An 18,481-nucleotide genomic window follows, 5' to 3' on the forward strand; every position below is an offset into this window, starting at 1 on the left:
AATAGGTAATCTCACCAGTTAATTTTTATTGATTTATTTTTATTTATTTGTTTATTTAGCATTACGTTTAAATTTTTTTAATTATTATTTTTAATAATAATAATAATATTTATTTATTTATTTTAGAAATGGTGTCATTATTTGTACTATTATTAATGGAAAGTGTCTTCTGGGATTTGATCAACATTAATGGCAGAAGTTGTTGGTTTCATCAAACTTTCTTTTCCCTCGTCTCATGTCAGATCCGTCTGTGTCCAGACCCACTCCTCTGTACGGTCAGCCGTCGTGGTGGGGAGAGGCTGATGAAGATAAAGCTCAGCGCTGTGATCCGAGCCTTCATGAACATCATACAGGTCTGGAAATGAGTTTCCAGATGCTTTTTAAAGTGTATTAAATGTGTGGATAGGAATGCAACTGCTGGTGTGAGCTGAGAACAGAAAAATCCTGTTGTGTTGGGCGATCCTGAGGAATTCAGTACTAAACTCCTCGCTGGCGTGAGCTTTAAAACGCATCAGACTTCAGCCTCGTGATGGATTAGCGGCCGTCTTAGTCCAATGAGAAGGTCATTGTATTTTCCCCCCAGTCTTAAGTACGTCTCAGAGTCTTCTTCAGATTAACGGGTGACCATAGAAACTTTTGTTCCATGTCAGTGGTTTTGAAGTCTTAGTTTAGTGTTTCGTTTCGTTGTTAAGCACAAACAGGAGTCAGCTTCGGTTTAGCATAAATATCTAGGCTAGATGTCAATGCTTTTATTAGTGGATATTGTTAAACACTCTATAATTAGGGATGTAATGATTAACCGCGAGCCGGTTGAAAATCGATTCAAATATGTGACGATTCAAATCAGTTGAGATGCTAAACAAATCGCGATTCATTTAGAGAATTTTCGGCAGCCGGAATTTCAGTGCATCTCTAATTATTGGCGACATCAGAAATGGATATTATATAATAGATGCTTTTTTGAACATTTTAGCAATTTAAAAATATTAAAAAATGATTTTTTACACGGCACCCCTGCTCTCGACAGACGGCACCCCGGTTGGGAAACACTGATGTAGCAGACGCTTTTATCCAAAGCGACTTACAAATGAAGACAATAGAAGCAATCAAAACCAACAAAAGAGCAATAATATGCAAGTGCTATATTAGTATATTATTATAGCGTTACAAACAAACGTGCAGCATTTTGTCCAAGCAAAAATAAAAGGACACATTTAATTTATAATTTGTCTTCAATCTCATTTTGTTAAAAAAAATTGTGAATCGGATCGTGAGTTGAGCGAATCGTTACATCCCTACTTATAATGTCTCCTCTTTGGCGTTTACTAACCAGCCATGCTGTGATAATCGATAAATCTCATCCAAGTTAATCTCAGCTTTGAACCTCAGATTGAAAGAGATTTATTGGTTTGTATTTCTGTTGCATCGTGTCGATAACGCCACCTATAGTGAAAGATGTTTTATGCACCAGTGAAATTTTACACGTGTTACACCTGGTGTAAGATCGACCTGAAATACTTGACCTTACTAAGGTTTTCTCGCAGCAGGAGTGCGGTAAGTAATCTTAAGTAATAAGTTAATTAGCTCTTCTGTATGTCTCACGCTCACCTGCTTCAAGACGCATTCTGATCTGTCTTTGCAGTTTGTTTGTAGTGATGAGTGCTTTCGAAATTAAAATAGTGACACTAGTTAATTTTATGTATTTAATTGTTTTTGTGATTTTTTTTTTTTATTATTATTTGTATGATTTTCATTCAACTAATATTAAATTGAATTTTAATTGAATTTTGTATATTTAATTTTTCATTTTAAATGTAATGTTTTTTTCTTTAATTCTAAAATAAGTATTCTCACATTTTATAATTTTTTAAAATTATTTTTATATACTTGATTTTTATTATCGGTCTTAGTTTGTAGTGATGAGTGCTTTGGAAAATACTGATTCTGTGAAGCTTCGGAAACCCAATTCATTTTATTTGTTTTTGTAATTTTTTTTTTAATTTCTATGATTTTTATTCAACTAATATTAAATTGATTTTAAATTTATTTAATTTAATTTTGTATATTTTATTTTTCATTTTAAATGTAATTTTTTTTCTTTAATACTAAAATAAGTATTCTCACTTTTTTTAATTATTATTATTTTTATATACGTGATTTTTATTATCGGTCTTAGTTTGTTGTGATGAGTGCTTTCGAAAATACTGATTCTGTGAAGCTTCGGAAACCTTTGCGAATCTTGTTTCGAACAGTAATATCACCAGATCATTTTATTTATTTTTGTGAATTTAATTTATGTAATGATTTTTATTTGTGATATTTTTTTTTCTTTTTTTTTTTCATCTAATATTAAATATATTTTTAATTCATTTATTTTTTGTATAGTTTATTTTTTATTTTAATTGTAATTTTTATTTGTAGTATTTTATTTTATTTTTTTTTTATTAGTGATCGGTGCAAAAACCTATGAAAATCTTTTTTTTTTTTTTCACCCAGTGGTTTGGAGCGTGTTTCGAACTGACAAAATTGTACAATTTCAGTAAATGAGGCTTCATTACATCATAACTGTTTCAAAACATATCAGAATTTCAGGGGTTTGACACTAAGAGCAATTTCAGTAAATCCATGAACCCGTTGTTTTTACCTGATCATGGATCAGTTTTAAAATCTAGACATTATATCAAGTATTATAGTAGTTTTACTTGCTTAAGTAGTTGGCCTGATTAGCCAAACCTTCCATAAAACACAAAACAAAGTCCTACAAAATAATAAAAGAATACAATCTCTACAGACGTTTCATATTTAATGGTATTTGAAGATTGCACTTTCAAGAAAACATTTGCAATTGGTTTGAAAAAGGTAGGGTTATTATTGTTAATTAACTAAAACTAAAAACATTAAAAAAAAAACATAATAAATGTAAACTGCAGTAAAATGGGGGGAGAAAAAAAACATTTTAATTCAGCTTGTTGCCAAGGCATACCTTATTTTTGTTTAGTTTAAGCTGATGTACTAAAATAAGAATAAAAAAAATAAAAATATAGACATAGTAAAAAAAATTTAAATGTAATCAAACAACAAAAACACAACAAAATTTAAATAATTTAAATAAAAATGGAAAATATAAAAAATAAGGTAACACTTTACTTAAAGCCTTTATGTATAATGCATCATAAAAGTATTCCTAATGTGCATAATAATGCATTATATATTTTCATAAATAATATTAACCAAAGTTAAAATGCATTATAATATTGGCAGATTTCTTGTTGCATCTGAAACATTTTGTCATGTTATTTAATGAAATATACTTTCTAAAGGTGTAATGTGCAATGAATAGATAAGTATTATATTGTATGTAAATGTGGTTTACACATATTCATGAGATCATATGCATTGATCTCATGCATTATGATGTGCATTATGAGGCATAATTAATGCATTAAAAATAATTTTATAATGGATTATATATAATGACTTCAAGTGTTACCAAAAAATAATTCAAAACATTAATAAAAACTATGAAAGATACTTAAATAACACTGGAAAAGGTGATAGGATGTTTGGGCTGAATTTTCATTGCGTTGAAACACATGCAGTATTTCATGTGATTCAAACAGTGAATCATTTTGTGAAGAAATTGATTCAGAGTGTCGAAATTCTCCCATTACTGTTAGTTTATACTAACCCTTGTGTGTCAATTAAAAAAAGTTACATATAGGTCCATATTGGACAAAAATGTCTATGTAAAAAAATGTGAAGCTTGGGAGCATAGACTTAAGTTTGGTCTCATTTTAAAGAAGACCCATGGCAGATTATTGTTGAAGTAAAAAAAGTTTAAAAAGTGAAACAAAAAAAAAAGTTATAGAGGTTTATGAAAATGAGTTATGAACAATATTTTATATAAAATATATATTTTATGAAACATGTTGAACTCTAAACCTGCTAGAAAATCAAAGCCATAAATCTAAACAAGTTGTGTTCCAAATTTGAGGTTGATATCTCAAAAAATGAGCTTTCAGTAAGATTTTGTTTGGGCGCAGTACCAGATTTTCCCCATTAGATGCCAGCAAAACTCCACTGGTGCACACAGTGGTAGGATTTGTGATTTGCAGTACAGTAGAGTTTTTCTCTCTCAAATATTACAAGCAAACACAATTTTTTTGACACGCATACAAACCACACTCTATACCAACACACCCACACAATTTTAGCTGCATTATTTATCCAATTGGCTCTATAATATGCATAGTATCCATCTGGTAAAAAATTTAATTTTGAAGCCTTGGCAACAGAATGAAAGCCTATTAACAAAAATTCAATGGGGACATTCTTGTCCTTAAGGTCCTGAGAGGAACTATTTTGTGTATCTAGTGCAAAATAGATTTAAGGAAATGAGGGTGAAATAGTAAAATTCCAATAAAAATACACAACTGTGCCCAAAATGTATACAGTTGGCAATAACACAGGCAAATTATATATATATTAAAAAAAAACTGAAAAGGACAAAAATGTCCAAAAGTTCGCACAAGGATTAACAATCATTACCGCTGATGTCTTCTCACAGAAAACCACAAGGATGGTTCCAAACGTGATCTCAGCGTTTCTCCAGATGAGCTTCAGGATGGCCAGGGCAAACCCGGTTACTCTTACCGCAAGGAACCAAGTTACTTTGAGATCCCCACAAAAGAGATCCATTCAAAGCCCAAAACTGCTTCCCAGGAAGTCCAAGAGATTCCCACAAAAGACACGGACCACAACCCCCCTGCCACTCCTCCGGTGGTTCAGGGCCACGCCTCCTTCACCATCGAGTTTGACGACCAAACCCCTGGAAAGATGAAGATCAAGGACCACGTCAGCAAGCTCTCCATCCGCCAGCGCAGGAACCCCAGCAAGGAGTCGATAGCCAGACTCACGGAGGTGATGTCGGTGGAGAACAAAGTGGCTGATTGGTTGGTTCAGAGTGACGTCACTTTGATGAGGAGTCTAGACGAGCAGTCTGGGTCAGATGAGCTCTTGAACAAGACCTTCAAAGGTAAAAGACAACAGAAAATCAGTTTTGAATAGTTGGAGAGGCTATCTGAGAAATAATATGGATAAATCTGAAAATGCAGCTTTTTCCCCTCTGTGTTTTGGCCTTCTGTGCACTCTGGAAATTTAGCTTTTTTTGAAGACGCTTTCCTTTAAAATGCAGCTTTTGTGTAGATACACTACCGGTCAAAAGTTTGGGATCAGTAAGACTTGTAATGTTTTTTAAAGAAGTCTCTTATGCTCATCAAGCCTGCATTTATTTGATCAAAAATACAGAAAACTTGCAAAATGTTAATGGTTTCTATTTTAATATCCTTTAGGATATAATTTATTTCTGTGATGCAAAGCTGAATTTCCAGCATCATTACTCCAGTATAAAGAGTCACATGATCCTTCAGAAATCATTCTAATATGCCCCCCCACTCCCGCCTAAAAATCCCCCACAAAATTACTAAAGCTTTAGAAATAACAGTTATTGGTTCAATAACACCACTTAATTTTTTTTTCTATTTCCCATTTTCATTTTAGTTTTATTAATATACTTAATTTTTACATTTAAGAATTTATAATTTAAAATTCTGTTTTCATTTTAAAGCTTTAGTAATTTTGTTGTTTTTCTTTAATAAAAATGACAAAAAAAACCTAAAACTTTAAAATTAAATTAACATGGAAAAATAAAAAATAATGAACTTTTTTATTTTGTATTTTTCATTTTCGTTATATTTTTAATGATTTTTAATTAATTTTTTATATTTTTATTTAAAAAAAAATTTATTTATATAGTTTTCATTTTTAGTTCAATTTTAGTACTTCAGATTAAACTAAGTTTTTTCAGTTAACGTTAATTTTATTTCAATTAATGTTTTTTTTTTTATGGTTTTGGTTTTAGTTTTAGTTAACAATAATATCCCTGGTGGGATGTTTTGCTGATATAATAATTATTATTTCTGGTCTCATGGTTTAAACTCTGTGAGCTTGTGTTTCTAGATGAAAACAGTTTTCAGATATATCTGGAGGTTAAATGTTGATCTGTAACTGACCTGTTATTTCTAGATGCACACCATCTTGAAGACCCTGATTTTGAAGAACCGGAAGAAACGCAAATGGTTCAGTCAATGTCCCACTCTGTATCACAAAAGATCAGTCAGCATCCGGATGGAGAAGATTACCCAAATAACTACACACCAGATTCAAAGAGCCAAGGCAAACCGGATCCCAAGCAAACTTTTGTGATCGAGATCTTTGACGATACTCAACGGAAAAAGCGCTCGCAGTCGTTCACCAATAACATGTCTTCTCCCGACTTCCAGTCTGCTCTAAAAAGCAAATTAGACAAACGGAAAGGTGGAGAACGGTTAACATCATCCGGAAATAATCCACCCACACAGCAGTTCACGATTCCCCTCAAAGGTTCAGATGGTCCTCAGCGGGCCGGATCCCTCAGACGGGAGAAGACCGAAATCCGTATGAGCATGTCTGACTTCAGCTCCCGCTCTGCGTCTAAAACTTTCGGCAGCGTCGGCCGGAGGTCCAAATTATCGCAGGACTTTGCTGCGGAGTTGCTTAGGGTGTCGAAACCCAGTCATGCTCCCACATGGGACGCGAACTCGACTTGGGTGAAGACCCCATCTTCTAATGCTGGATCCTCTGTGACACATCAGAGTTTTCCTACTACGTCTCATGCAGTGAATCAGACAATCAGATCTCCCTCTGCACCCAAGAAAGACAACTGTACAGAGGCCAAAACGTTGGTTCCCAAGCAGCAGGAAGAGGATGACAGTTTAAGTGATGCAGGTACCTACACCATTGAAGCTGAAAGTCCAGACAAAGAGGTTGTGGAGGCACGGAGCTTGATTGATCAGGTACTTGACATCAGATTCAAGTAGCTAAAGAGACCACGAACACATTGTGTTATTAGAAAGCATTGTTTCAGTTCTGTTCAGATTATTTCAGTCGCCCCCCCTTGTTTTTTATCACGATTCAAGTTCACTTTGAATAGTGGTTGACCGATATATCGGCTGTTATTTGGCTGATTGGCACTGTAAACCCTAACGCTAGTGTTTTATCACATTTCAAGCGTGTTTTGAATAGTGGTCGACCGATATATCGGCCGATATTTGGCTTTTTTTTTTTATATTGACATCCGTTGGCCGTTCTTTATTTTCTGTTTGGCTGATATGCACTGTAAACCCTAACACTAGTATTTTCTCACATTGCAAGTACGTTTTGAATAGTGGTTTATCAATATTCCGGCCAATATTTAGCATTTTTTAAATCTCGGCATCAGCCATTAATTTTTCTCTGTTTGGCTAATATGCACTGTAAACCCTTACACTAGTTTTTTTAACACATTTGAAGTGTTTTGAATGGTGTTCGACCAATATATCGGCTGATATTTGGCATTTTATAATTATTGCCATCGGCCATTGATTATTTTTTCTGTGTGGCTGATATCACTTTAAACCCTAATGCTAGTGTTTTATTACATTTCAAGCGTGTTTTGAATATTGGTCGACTGATATATCGGCCGATATTTGGCATTTTTTAATATTGGCATCCATTGGCCATTCTTTTTTTCCGTTTGGCTGATATGCACTGTAAACCCTTACACTAATATTTTATGACATTTCAAGTGTGTTTTGAATAGTGGTTAATCAATATTTTGGCCGATATTTGACTTTTATTTATTTATTTATATATATATATATATATATATATATCGGCATCAGCCATTAAATTTATTTTCTGTTTGGCTGATATGTCGGAAGCGGGATTTATATTTTGACAAGCAGGGGACTTTTATTTAGACCTTAATTGAATGCTGACAGGAGAGTTATTCTGCCATGTAATTAAATATTAATGATTTTACAGATAATTTGTTTTATATTTATTCATTTTCAAATGATATAATTTAGTAAATTATTATGTAAAATAAATATAGATTTAATTTCAGCAATTGTTGTGCATGTTTTTTTACTATCTTTGAATTAAATGTTGTGATATATAAATCGGCTTTATATCAGCCATCAACTACTTATAAATATAATATAAATATTGGCTAAATATCGGCATCGCCTTTCAAAAAATCCATATCCGTTGACCACTAGTTTTGAATAATTCATCCATTCAAGAGTCAAGGAGTTCCAGTCAGTTGGGAACAAACATATTCATGCATGCTTTATCATTAACAGGTGTTTGGTGTTGGCGACAACAGCCAAACCTCAGCAGCAGCAACAGTTAAGCCTATAGTTGGTGACACTGAGGGTCACGATAGTCTTCTACTCAGTGAGAATAGCTCAGGCCCAAAATTGGGTCTATACTCAACAGACCTTAGTGACACAACCAAGGGTCCTATACAGGTAAACTCACTCCGGATCATGGGCATCAGTAGATCTATCTGTCATTTACTCAATCACCACAATCTAAGCATTTTTCAGTGTGATTTGGATCTTTCTTTGGGAACTTCTCAAAGCTGTTTTGATGGCTTGATTTCTTTTGGCTCTTTCCTGCTTTTGGATTATTATGGATGGGTGATTTGAATCATTGAAGAGCCTGATCTCTTTTTATGGTTGAGATATTTTCATTTGGTATATAATGAGATTTTCTTTGCATTTACAACTTGAGTATCTATGTAATCAATATTTGATAATATATTTAATGTTTAATAAGGTTTCTGGAACATTCAGACAGTAAATAATGTCAAGGACCAATAAAAATGTTATATAACATTAATAATAATTATTATTATTATTGTTTTTGTTGTTGTTGTTATTGTTATTTTAATTATATTTTTATTGGTCTTTCACATTCATATGCTTTTATTTAACAGACAGAGAGCATACAATCAAGCCTAACAAGTTTACTAAAAAGATGTATTAAAAATGAGGAATAGAAATAATTTAAATATAATAAAAAATTTAATTAAATATGAAATTTCACTTTGTGCTAATTATTTCAAATAGCTGAAGATAACACTAATTGCAAATTATTTTTTAACAGATTGAACATTATGAGAGTATTAATAAATATTTGAACAATATTAATTCAGATATTTACAATGTTTATTTTTAACATTTCTGTATTTTGTTTACTTTAAGTGAAGTTTACTTAAAAATATACGATACGCAAGGCAAGTTTATTTATATAGCATATTTCATACACCTTGTTTTACATAAAATAATTTTATAAAATGTGAAAGGTAAGAAATAAAGAAAAAAATTAAAAATGTAATTTTTTTAAATAAAAGAAATTTAAAATAATTAAAAATATATCTTTTTTTAATTATTCGATTAGGTGTTTCTAAAAGGATTTCAATTGATATTTTCACTAATATTTTCACATTAGCAGTTCTGAGCACTAGAAGGATTATTCAAGGCAAATTTGACTTAAAAGATAAACTTACTTTACAGATAAAGTGAAAATATCTCGACATGACTGGGTTACCATTTTAAAGTGCTATGATGTAGTAAGTGTTTGCATTTAATTAGTCGGTTTCCTCTTTTCTACAGATGCAGTCGATGACAACATTAATGCCCGGAGGCACTAGGTGGGTTTCTAGTTGGGCCAGTTTGGCTGACACCTATTCAGACTCTGGTCCTGCTTCAGGACTGTTTGATATCCCAACACAGGTTGATCTTTCCACCGGAGGTATGGATACTTTGCTTGGTTCAGTAGTTTTCTTGACTTTTGTCTTTTCTAGCGCATTTCATTTATCCTGTTTTTTTTTAAGCTGGTGAAAGGATCATCCAACATGTTATGCTTAACCGAAGGTCTGACTACTCCGAAACAGGCCAGAGCAGCAGATCAAGACGAGTTCTGCCTCCGGTTCCTTCAAAGGAAAAGATCGAGACGCCACCGCCTACGATACACATCCAGCCGGACTCTTATCTGTCCGGTGTGGAGAAGAGTTCGCAAGTTCAGAAGCAAAAGTGGGATCCACAGATACTGAGCGTCCAAGATGATCTGGATCCGGACAGCCTGAGTGATGCCAGCAAGTCTGATGATGGCTCTGTGGTTGAGCAATGCAGGAAGACTCCTGATACAACCCAGAAGACATGGAACCGGTCTACGAAGACCAGTCAAGAAGAGGCAAAAGACCAGGATTCACCTACCAAGCTCTCCACCGCAACGTTAACACGACAACATGGCAAGCTTAGCAAGAGCAACTGTTCTCCACCCAACATTGATCAATCAGATGACTCTCTTGGTGGAGACAATTCAGTGTCCATTGTTAGACAGGAAAGTTATACCAAAGAAAGGGCCAGCGACAACATCCACTTTTCCAGATTGCCCCAGATATCTAGTCAACCCTCTAGCAAAGATGCTTTTAAAGGTGTAAGCAATCAAGACACTCAATCCTACCTCAAAGACACTGAGGACGTTCTAGCATCTCTGGAAGCCAAGCTCCTGGAGCAGCAGCAGCAGCAAGACAATAACGGTCGCTCCCATCTGGGGGACTCCTTTTCGGGAGAATCGGACACTTCTAGTACAATCAGCGGGAAAAACGCTTCCGTTTCCGTTCCTAGGAAGCCAGTGGTCCTCAGAGGACTCTTAAGAGGTTCCAGAGAACCTAAGACCTCTGATGATCCATCGTCTGAGAAGAGCCAATCCGGGATAAAGGACAGCGATGGCAAGGCAGATCCAGGCAAGCGTTTTCTGCTCCGTCGTAACCTTAGTTCTCTCGACTTTGGGGCTGATCTTCAAAGTCCCACCACACGGCACTGGCCAGAAGCCGTCTCCGACCAAGAATCAAGTTCACTACCTTACAAAAAGTACACTATTCCTCTTCAGAAGGAAGGTACGAGCAAATCCATATTACACAATGCTCTAGCTCGCTCCAATAGCCTCTCCGCTCCGAGACCGACAAGGGCTTCGATGCTTCGCCGTGCCCGTTTGGGTGAAGCCTCCGACAATGAAGGCACTGAAACCGATCGGATGTCTCAAAACTCCGATGTCAACCCCTCGGCAAACGGTCGAGGCGCTCAGGAGAGCAAGAAGCTTTCTCGATTGGACATTTTGGCTCTACCTAGGAAAAGGACGGGCTCCTTTAACACACCCAGTGATACAGAGTCTTCCACGAGCCGGACGGGCTTTTCAATCCGCAGCACCGAGTCAGGCAACTCTGTGCGGAAAGCTTCAGTGCCGGATCCCAAGGCTCTTCTGCGGAAGGTTTCCAATGCCATGAACAGACAGCCGATCATCCGCGGACGCTCAAGCAGTGCCAAATACGCCAGTAGCACTGCCAGTGAGTATCATGCTGCCGAAAGGGTTTTCTGTTCGCTTGTTTCATTGTAAGATTTGCAGAAGGTTGGTCAAATGTTAGGCAAACGTTTCCAAGATGGCTATTTTGGTTTTGCATCCATTTATCAGAGTGATGAGCTTCCAAAACAACAAAAGTACAAGACGTTTCTGATCTAAAATCAAGTTCTTTCACTGTCTCTGAATGACCCTTCCAGCGGTCATTGACTTGATTTGTGTGCATTTGTTTGTTAAGCAACAACTGGGCCAATGACCATTTTCAACTAACAAGACCATGTAATTAGTCTCCAATTTTACTAACGTTTGAAGTTGCAGATAACCAGGTTACCATACTAAAAACTTAACAGGCATATTGTGAAAATCAAGGTAATTTATAGCAACGGGATTAACAGTTCTTTTGGGCAGTTGAACCCCATTGATGAATGGGAAGTGGTTTTTGGTTTTTCGGGTGTCTTCTCACATCTCTCTGTCTCTTTCTCCTCTTGCTTTTTTTATTTTGGTTTCTCTCCCATCCTCTGATGGCATGGTGTACCAAACACTCCTCATTCCCAATTTCCTGGGCCAAGGCTCCAGGAGGCGTCAGAAGGGTTCAGACTACGCCTCCACCTCGGAGGACGAGTATGAGTCAAACCATAGCACCCCTAAACACAAACGCTCCCATCATTCAGGATCCCAGCAGAACCCCAGAATCCATCCGGCAGGTCCGGTGCGAGCCGTGCCCCGCTCGAGAGACTCCGAGGGGGAAGGACACGAGAGCGACGCCTTCCAGAACTGGACGTCTCATAGCGCTGAGATCGCCAGGTGGGGAAACACCAGGATAGGACTGCAACGACAGATTATTTAGATAATCGATTACTCGAATGATTATTAGAACGACTAATCGACGATCGTTCCAATGGTTAATCGACTAATCGGCAATTGTGTTTCAATGATTAAGTGACTAATCGACGACTGTTTCAACGATTAATTGACTGGCCGGCGATTAATTGTCGATTATTTTTGGCGATTACTCGGCTACTCAGCTATTGTTCCAATGACTTATCGACGATTGTTTAAACGATTGATTGACTGGCCGGCGATTGGTTCGTCGATTAATTGCCGATTATTTTTGCCGATTAGTCGACTAATCAGCTATTGTTCCGATGACTTATCGACGATTGTTTAAACGATTAATTGATTAAACGACGATTGTTTCCATGATTAATTGACGATTATTTCAATGCTTAATCAACTGTTCCAACCACTTATCGACAATTATTTTGACGATGAATCAACTAATCTGCGATTGTTTCGCAATTAATCGGTAGGCTTTGATCAATGAGCTTTTGCATTGTTAAAATATTAAGTTATACATATTCTAACTAATACATAAAACAAGGTAATCACTTCAGCTTTTGAAAATGTCAAACAGTTATATTACTATTACAGTTACAAATTTTCTTTGCAATATAAATAATTATATTTGGCACACAAAATTAGATGACAGACAAAGAGACATTCTCATTCATCATTTAGATAGATATATGAAAAATTAAATGACTGATGCATCATTCTGCCTAACATTTCCTTTTGTTAAGGTAATTAATAAGATGTAATTAAAATTAAGGTAATTAATAAGGTGTTTTATTTTCGGATAAACTTTTTTTTTTATTTTTTTTTTATTCAACGGCATTATCTATTAAAATACCTTATAGTGTTATGATACTCAAAACTGTCCTGAGCTGGATCAAGCTGTAATCAGTGCAAATCAAACTATCACTGTAATGTAACAATATATTTTGGGGTTTTTTACATTCACTAATAATATTTAACATTAGCTAGCTCCACACTGGAGAGCTGCTTAATAACAGAATGTCAATTAATTTTAATTGAAAGTGACACTGATACTGTTTTTTATGTTTAATACTATAAAGCTGAATGTAGCGATCTATTGTATTCTATTGTAAGTGCTATGTAAATTGACGTGACGTGACTGAGAATTGCAGAGTTGGTGCAAACTTATCCACATTGCTATTATCAGATGCTTTCTTAACTGCTGTTTTCTCACTGCTGTCATTTTTGCTGTGTTTATTTCGTTATTGAGAGGAAAGCGCGCAGCACATATTTACACATTCATCTAAACATCACTCAGAGCAGCGTCGGGATGTTCGCTAACAGTAGACTGCTGCTCAGGTATTTCAAACATCTTTTTACCCCTAAGCGAAGAGCGAAAATGAACTTCGCCGTGAGTATATTGGGGTCTTTACACATGGCAGCTTTTTTTGTTTGTAGTTTTGTAAAACTCATAAATTCTCATGAGCTCTGTGTCTTCTTCTGTTGAATTGCATCTGGGAGGGCTGAATTAGTCTTGCGCGACAGCGCCACCCTGGTCAAACCGTGTTACTGCAGGCCCTTACATTAGGTCATAAGAGACCAAAATATATTTGTCGACTAATCATTTCAGGCCTATACCAGAATGACACACTTATAAAATCAGCAATCCATTTTATTCCAATTTTATTTAAATAATAGTTGGCGAATGTTACTTTTTTACCACATTTCGATTGACTTCAAATCTCGTTCAGCTGGCTCAGACTCTCTCTTCCAGAGCTATAGCACTAGGTATAATAATCATGCAGAAAGGAGAAGCTTCCAGTTCTGTTTCTCAGTAAATAAGTTACATAATTGCAAAAGTAACTTCTTATGATTCTTGTGGTTCTTATGGTTTTAATTCAAGCAGGATTGCGGTACTTTACTCAATTTAAAAAAAACTTGTAATGCATTGTCTTTTTTTTTTAATGCATATTCTTTGTTAGATTGAGTCAAGACTTGGCCAAAGATTTGGCTATTCTGGCCCAAGAGATTCATGATGTTGCTGGAGACACAGAAGCTCAGAGTGCTTCAACAGACAAGACGGGACCAGCCATATCTAGCCATGAAGAGGTACCGTTCATAATGTTTCTACGTTCAACAGGGCGGCATTTATTTGATCAAAAATACAGTAAAAACTGAAATATTATTACTATTCAAAATAGCTGTTTTCATTGTGAATATCTGTTAAACTGTAATTTATTCCTGTGATCAAAGCTGAATTTTCAGCATCATTACTCCAGTCTTCAGTAACTGTTTCCATCCAAAGATGCGAATTTAACTTGAGCGCAAAACTGGAATATCGCATAAAGCATTTGCGAATAAAGCACCGTTTACATCCAACGAGTCAAAGAGAACAAAATCGTCACTTCCTGATAAACTGGAACTAAATATCTCTTAAGAAAACTAGGAGAAGCCACTGAATATAATCATTTTCATATGTAATAAATGACTTGCGCTTCAGAGAGAGCAGACGTAACACGATAAATGCGGTCATTGTTTTTAGAAGCATAGCGTGTGTGACATGATCCTTCAGAAATCATTCTAACATGCTGATTTGCTGCTCAAGAAACATTTCTGAAACAGTTGTGCTGCTGAATATTAAGTACGCTGTTGTTTTCATGCTCTTTCAGTTGCGGCACCAGATTCCCGAAGCCAGTCTGAATTTCCAGAAGGAATCTCCTGCTGCGGCGCCGGCTGATGAGTCCGAGCAGATCGTTAGTAATCGACAGAGCATGAGACCAGACGAGGTAGCAGAGCTTCTCTTCAGTGTAACGTCAGGAGTTTTAACTTTGTATTTGAGCTGTACATCTCATTCTTCTTCTGTCAGCTTACACTGAACAATATGATGCTGAATCCAGTGTCCCAACTGTCTCTCGCCATCCGTGAAAACACAGAGCAACTGACGGAGAAAATCAAGTAAGACTCGTTTGCTTTTCACAAGATGCTTTTCATATGGACCACAAAACCAGTCATAAGGGTCAATTTTTTTTAAATTGAGATGTATACATCATCTGAAAGCTGAATAAATAAGCTTTCCATTGATGTATGGTTTGTTAGGATAGCACAATATTTGAAAATCTGGAATCTGAGGGTGCAAAAAAATCTATTGAAAAAAATCATCTTTAAAGTTGTTCAAATTAAGTCCTTAGCAATGCATATTACTAATCAAAAATTAAGTTTTTATATATTTACGGTAGGAAATTTACTAAATATCTTCATGTAACATGATCTTTACTTAATATCCTTATGATTTTTGGCATAAAAGAAAAATCAATAATTTTGACCCATACAATGTATTGTTGGCTATTGCTACAAATATGTGCTCCAGGGTCACATTTGTACTTACATATTTTGATACATATGTTCATATGCTGTATTGTTTTTCTTTTATTTTTCTATGTAAGTGGTTTGAGAAGGCACAATATATAAATAAAGATTATTATTATTATTATTATTATTACTGTAATGTAATGTACAGGTTTCATTCTCGTATATATTCTTTCAGGGCTTTGTTTCATTTGTTTCATTATATTTACGGTAGGAAATTTACTAAATATCTTCATGTAACATGATCTTTACTTAATATCCTTATGATTTTTGGCATAAAAGAAAAATCAATAATTTTGACCCATACAATGTATTGTTGGCTATTGCTACAAATATGTGCTCCAGGGTCACATTTGTACTTACATATTTTGATACATATGTTCATATGCTGTATTGTTTTTCTTTTATTTTTCTGTGTAAGTGGTTTGAGAAGGCACAATATATAAATAAAGATTATTATTATTATTATTACTGTAATGTAATGTACAGGTTTCATTCTCGTATATATTCTTTCAGGGCTTTGTTTCATAATAAAATGGATGTTTTGGGAGAAATTGAAGCGAAAATCAATGAGGCTGATGATTCTCCACCAAAAACATCAAACAAGGTGTGTGTCTTTTTTTTTTCTTCCTTAAATAAAATGTTACTGAGTGCTCTGTATTTATTTTATTTTATTTTTTTATAAAATCTGAACTTCATTGAACCATTTGTAATGTTGAATGAAGTTATAAATTATAAAACAGTTTGATTTGTATTTTTTAATTCGGGGCTGTATTAGAGAAGCCGTAAATGATCATGGTTCATATCAGTGTTATTTTAGTATCATTGATATACTATTATATTTTTTATTAATATTTTGAATTATTTAATTTTTATATTTTATGTTCTCATTTTAATTTTAGTTAGTTTTACTAGTTTTGTTGTGTTTGTCATTTTTTTTAATTGTTTTTCATTTTTTTATAAAAATGTGTTTACAGACATATATAAGTCTAATAAAATCTCAGTTTCATTGAACCAGTTGCAACTCAATTTTAGTTAAGGTTTTGCTAATTTTGTTGCTTTTGACATTAGTTTTAATTTTTTTATAAATATATATATATATATATATATAATTTATATAAATTTTTCATTCAGTTTGTTATTTTAGTACATAAAGTCAGTGCTATTTTAGTGTCGTTGAGATGCTATTATAGTTTTTATTAATATTTTGAAACAGTTTTTATTTTTACATGTTCTGTTTTCATTTATATCTATATCTATTTATATACAATATAAAAAAAATACTGTGTGTATATATAATATATATATGTGTGTGTGTGTTGTTGTTTTTTTATATTATATTTTAATAATAGATCATTTTATGTCAAGTAAAGAATTTTTAGGGTTTTATGGTTTTGTAGTTTTAGTTAAATATAATAATCCTGCTTCAAGTTAAACTAAGCACAAATGAGAAATAAAATGGGCTGAAATAAAATAAGTGAATTTATTTTAATTCACTTAATGTTTCTTTTATTTCAAGTAATGAAAACCTTTTTTTTTTTTATGGTTCTATTTTTAGTTAACCGTGGTTCATCTCTAAAGATTTTTAACACTCGGTGGTTTTAAATCAATTAAACCGTTTTGCTCGTCTTGTAGGAAATTGCATCAATTCTCCGAGAGCTGCGAAGAGTCCAGAAACAGCTGGAAGGTCAGTAGATCCAAACGTTCCTCCTCTCTTACCGGGTCACACACTCTCAGGAAAAAAGGTACAAAAGCTGTCACTGGGGCGGTACCTTTTCAAAAGGCACACTTTTGTACCTAAAGAGTCCAAATGTGAACCTGGAGCACAAAACCAGTCATAAGGGTCAATTTTTTTATCAATCTGAAAGCTTGTCTGAGATTGAAAATCTGGAATCTGAGGGTGCAAAAAAATCTAAATATTGAGAAAATCATCTTTAAAGGCTTTAAAGATTTTCGCAGGGGTTTTTGTGTTGCACATCATAGAAGACAACGTTAGCATCCGATAATTTTAACTGTTGGAGAAAACTGGTTAATTTTAAGCTTTTTTTTGCGCTATTTTCATCTTCCGGGTTTAGAATCTACATCGTGTTGACGTCACAATTTGTGACGCGGTGTCTATTAAATTATTCATGAGACTGCGTGTTCTAATCCAATGAGAAGCCGCTTCGCTTAATTATTCACAACAGTATGTGTTGATTTGCTATGACAGACGTTTCAGAGTCTGAGAGAAACGTTCATGGATGGAAGAAGAGTGTTTGTTTTTGATTTGTAATAAGAGTTCGGCACAAACGCGATTCATTCACTTGGTGAGCAAACCGTTTTTACAGCTCTGTGACACAGAATAAACCTTAAAAAGTTCTCAGAGGTGCAACAGCTTTTGTGCTCCAGGGTCACATATTAGTACCTAAAAGGTACAGAAGGTACCGCCCCAGTGACAGCTTTTGTACCTTTTTTTCCTGAGAGTGCAGTCTGTCTGATATTGAACCTCACTCGTGTCTCTCTCAGTCATCAACACTGTCATCGATCCTCGAGGAAACCCTCGTCTCAGCCGCACGCTTGCTTCCGCCGGGGTCCGTGGTTCCAGAGGCGCGTCCCATCGAGGCGGCGGAGCGACGCCGAGCAGCCGGCGCATGTTCAGGAGCACAGACCGAGAGAGTTCACTGGTGTGACGAGCCTGTCCCAGAAATCATCACTAGTCACTTTGATATGATTTCAGTCGAATCAAACCCGTCTAGAGCGATCGCTGGCTCTGACACACATTTGCACATTTATATTCCTCTAAACAAACCTTGTGGCTTTGAGAAACTGCAGATTCTGGCATTAAATGTAAATACACTGTTATTGATTTTCTTTATCTTTGTTCTGTTGATGGTTGTTATGGATATGTAGGGTTAAGTAATTTACATGATTATTTAAGTCACTTTGTCTCTGTTGGACAGAGTGTTTGTATGTTAAAGATCATTAAAGAATTAAAAATGCATGAGTTTTGTTGTTTTGTCTTTTTACTGCAAAC

The 18,481-nt window shown here is 34.9% G+C and overlaps 1 protein-coding gene across 5 annotated transcripts in view; it reads left to right on the forward strand.

Moving 5' to 3' along the window:
- Positions 1 to 18,481, forward strand: part of LOC107678752 (centrosomal protein of 170 kDa protein B-like) — a 35,798-nt gene extending 17,317 nt beyond the window's left edge. For 2 of the 5 annotated variants that reach the window (XM_016474127.1, XM_016474128.1), the window contains exons 7-19: positions 243 to 353; positions 4,568 to 5,035; positions 6,085 to 6,893; positions 8,223 to 8,390; positions 9,540 to 9,678; positions 9,761 to 11,275; positions 11,856 to 12,090; positions 14,085 to 14,211; positions 14,772 to 14,888; positions 14,969 to 15,057; positions 15,985 to 16,075; positions 17,104 to 17,155; positions 17,974 to 18,478. In XM_016474127.1, the coding sequence (XP_016329613.1) occupies positions 243 to 353; positions 4,568 to 5,035; positions 6,085 to 6,893; positions 8,223 to 8,390; positions 9,540 to 9,678; positions 9,761 to 11,275; positions 11,856 to 12,090; positions 14,085 to 14,211; positions 14,772 to 14,888; positions 14,969 to 15,057; positions 15,985 to 16,075; positions 17,104 to 17,155; positions 17,974 to 18,137 (4,085 nt within the window). In that variant the 3' untranslated portion in view covers positions 18,138 to 18,478. Of the gene's footprint in view, positions 1 to 242; positions 354 to 4,567; positions 5,036 to 6,084; positions 6,894 to 8,222; positions 8,391 to 9,539; positions 9,679 to 9,760; positions 11,276 to 11,855; positions 12,091 to 14,084; positions 14,212 to 14,771; positions 14,889 to 14,968; positions 15,058 to 15,984; positions 16,076 to 17,103; positions 17,214 to 17,973 lie in introns of all 5 variants that reach the window. The other 3 variants (XR_001632965.1, XM_016474131.1, XM_016474130.1) reach the window with 3 other exon arrangements.

Source organism: Sinocyclocheilus anshuiensis, unplaced genomic scaffold, assembly GCF_001515605.1.
Source record: "Sinocyclocheilus anshuiensis isolate Anshui unplaced genomic scaffold, SAMN03320099.WGS_v1.1 scaffold208, whole genome shotgun sequence".
Lineage (NCBI taxonomy): Eukaryota > Metazoa > Chordata > Actinopteri > Cypriniformes > Cyprinidae > Sinocyclocheilus > Sinocyclocheilus anshuiensis.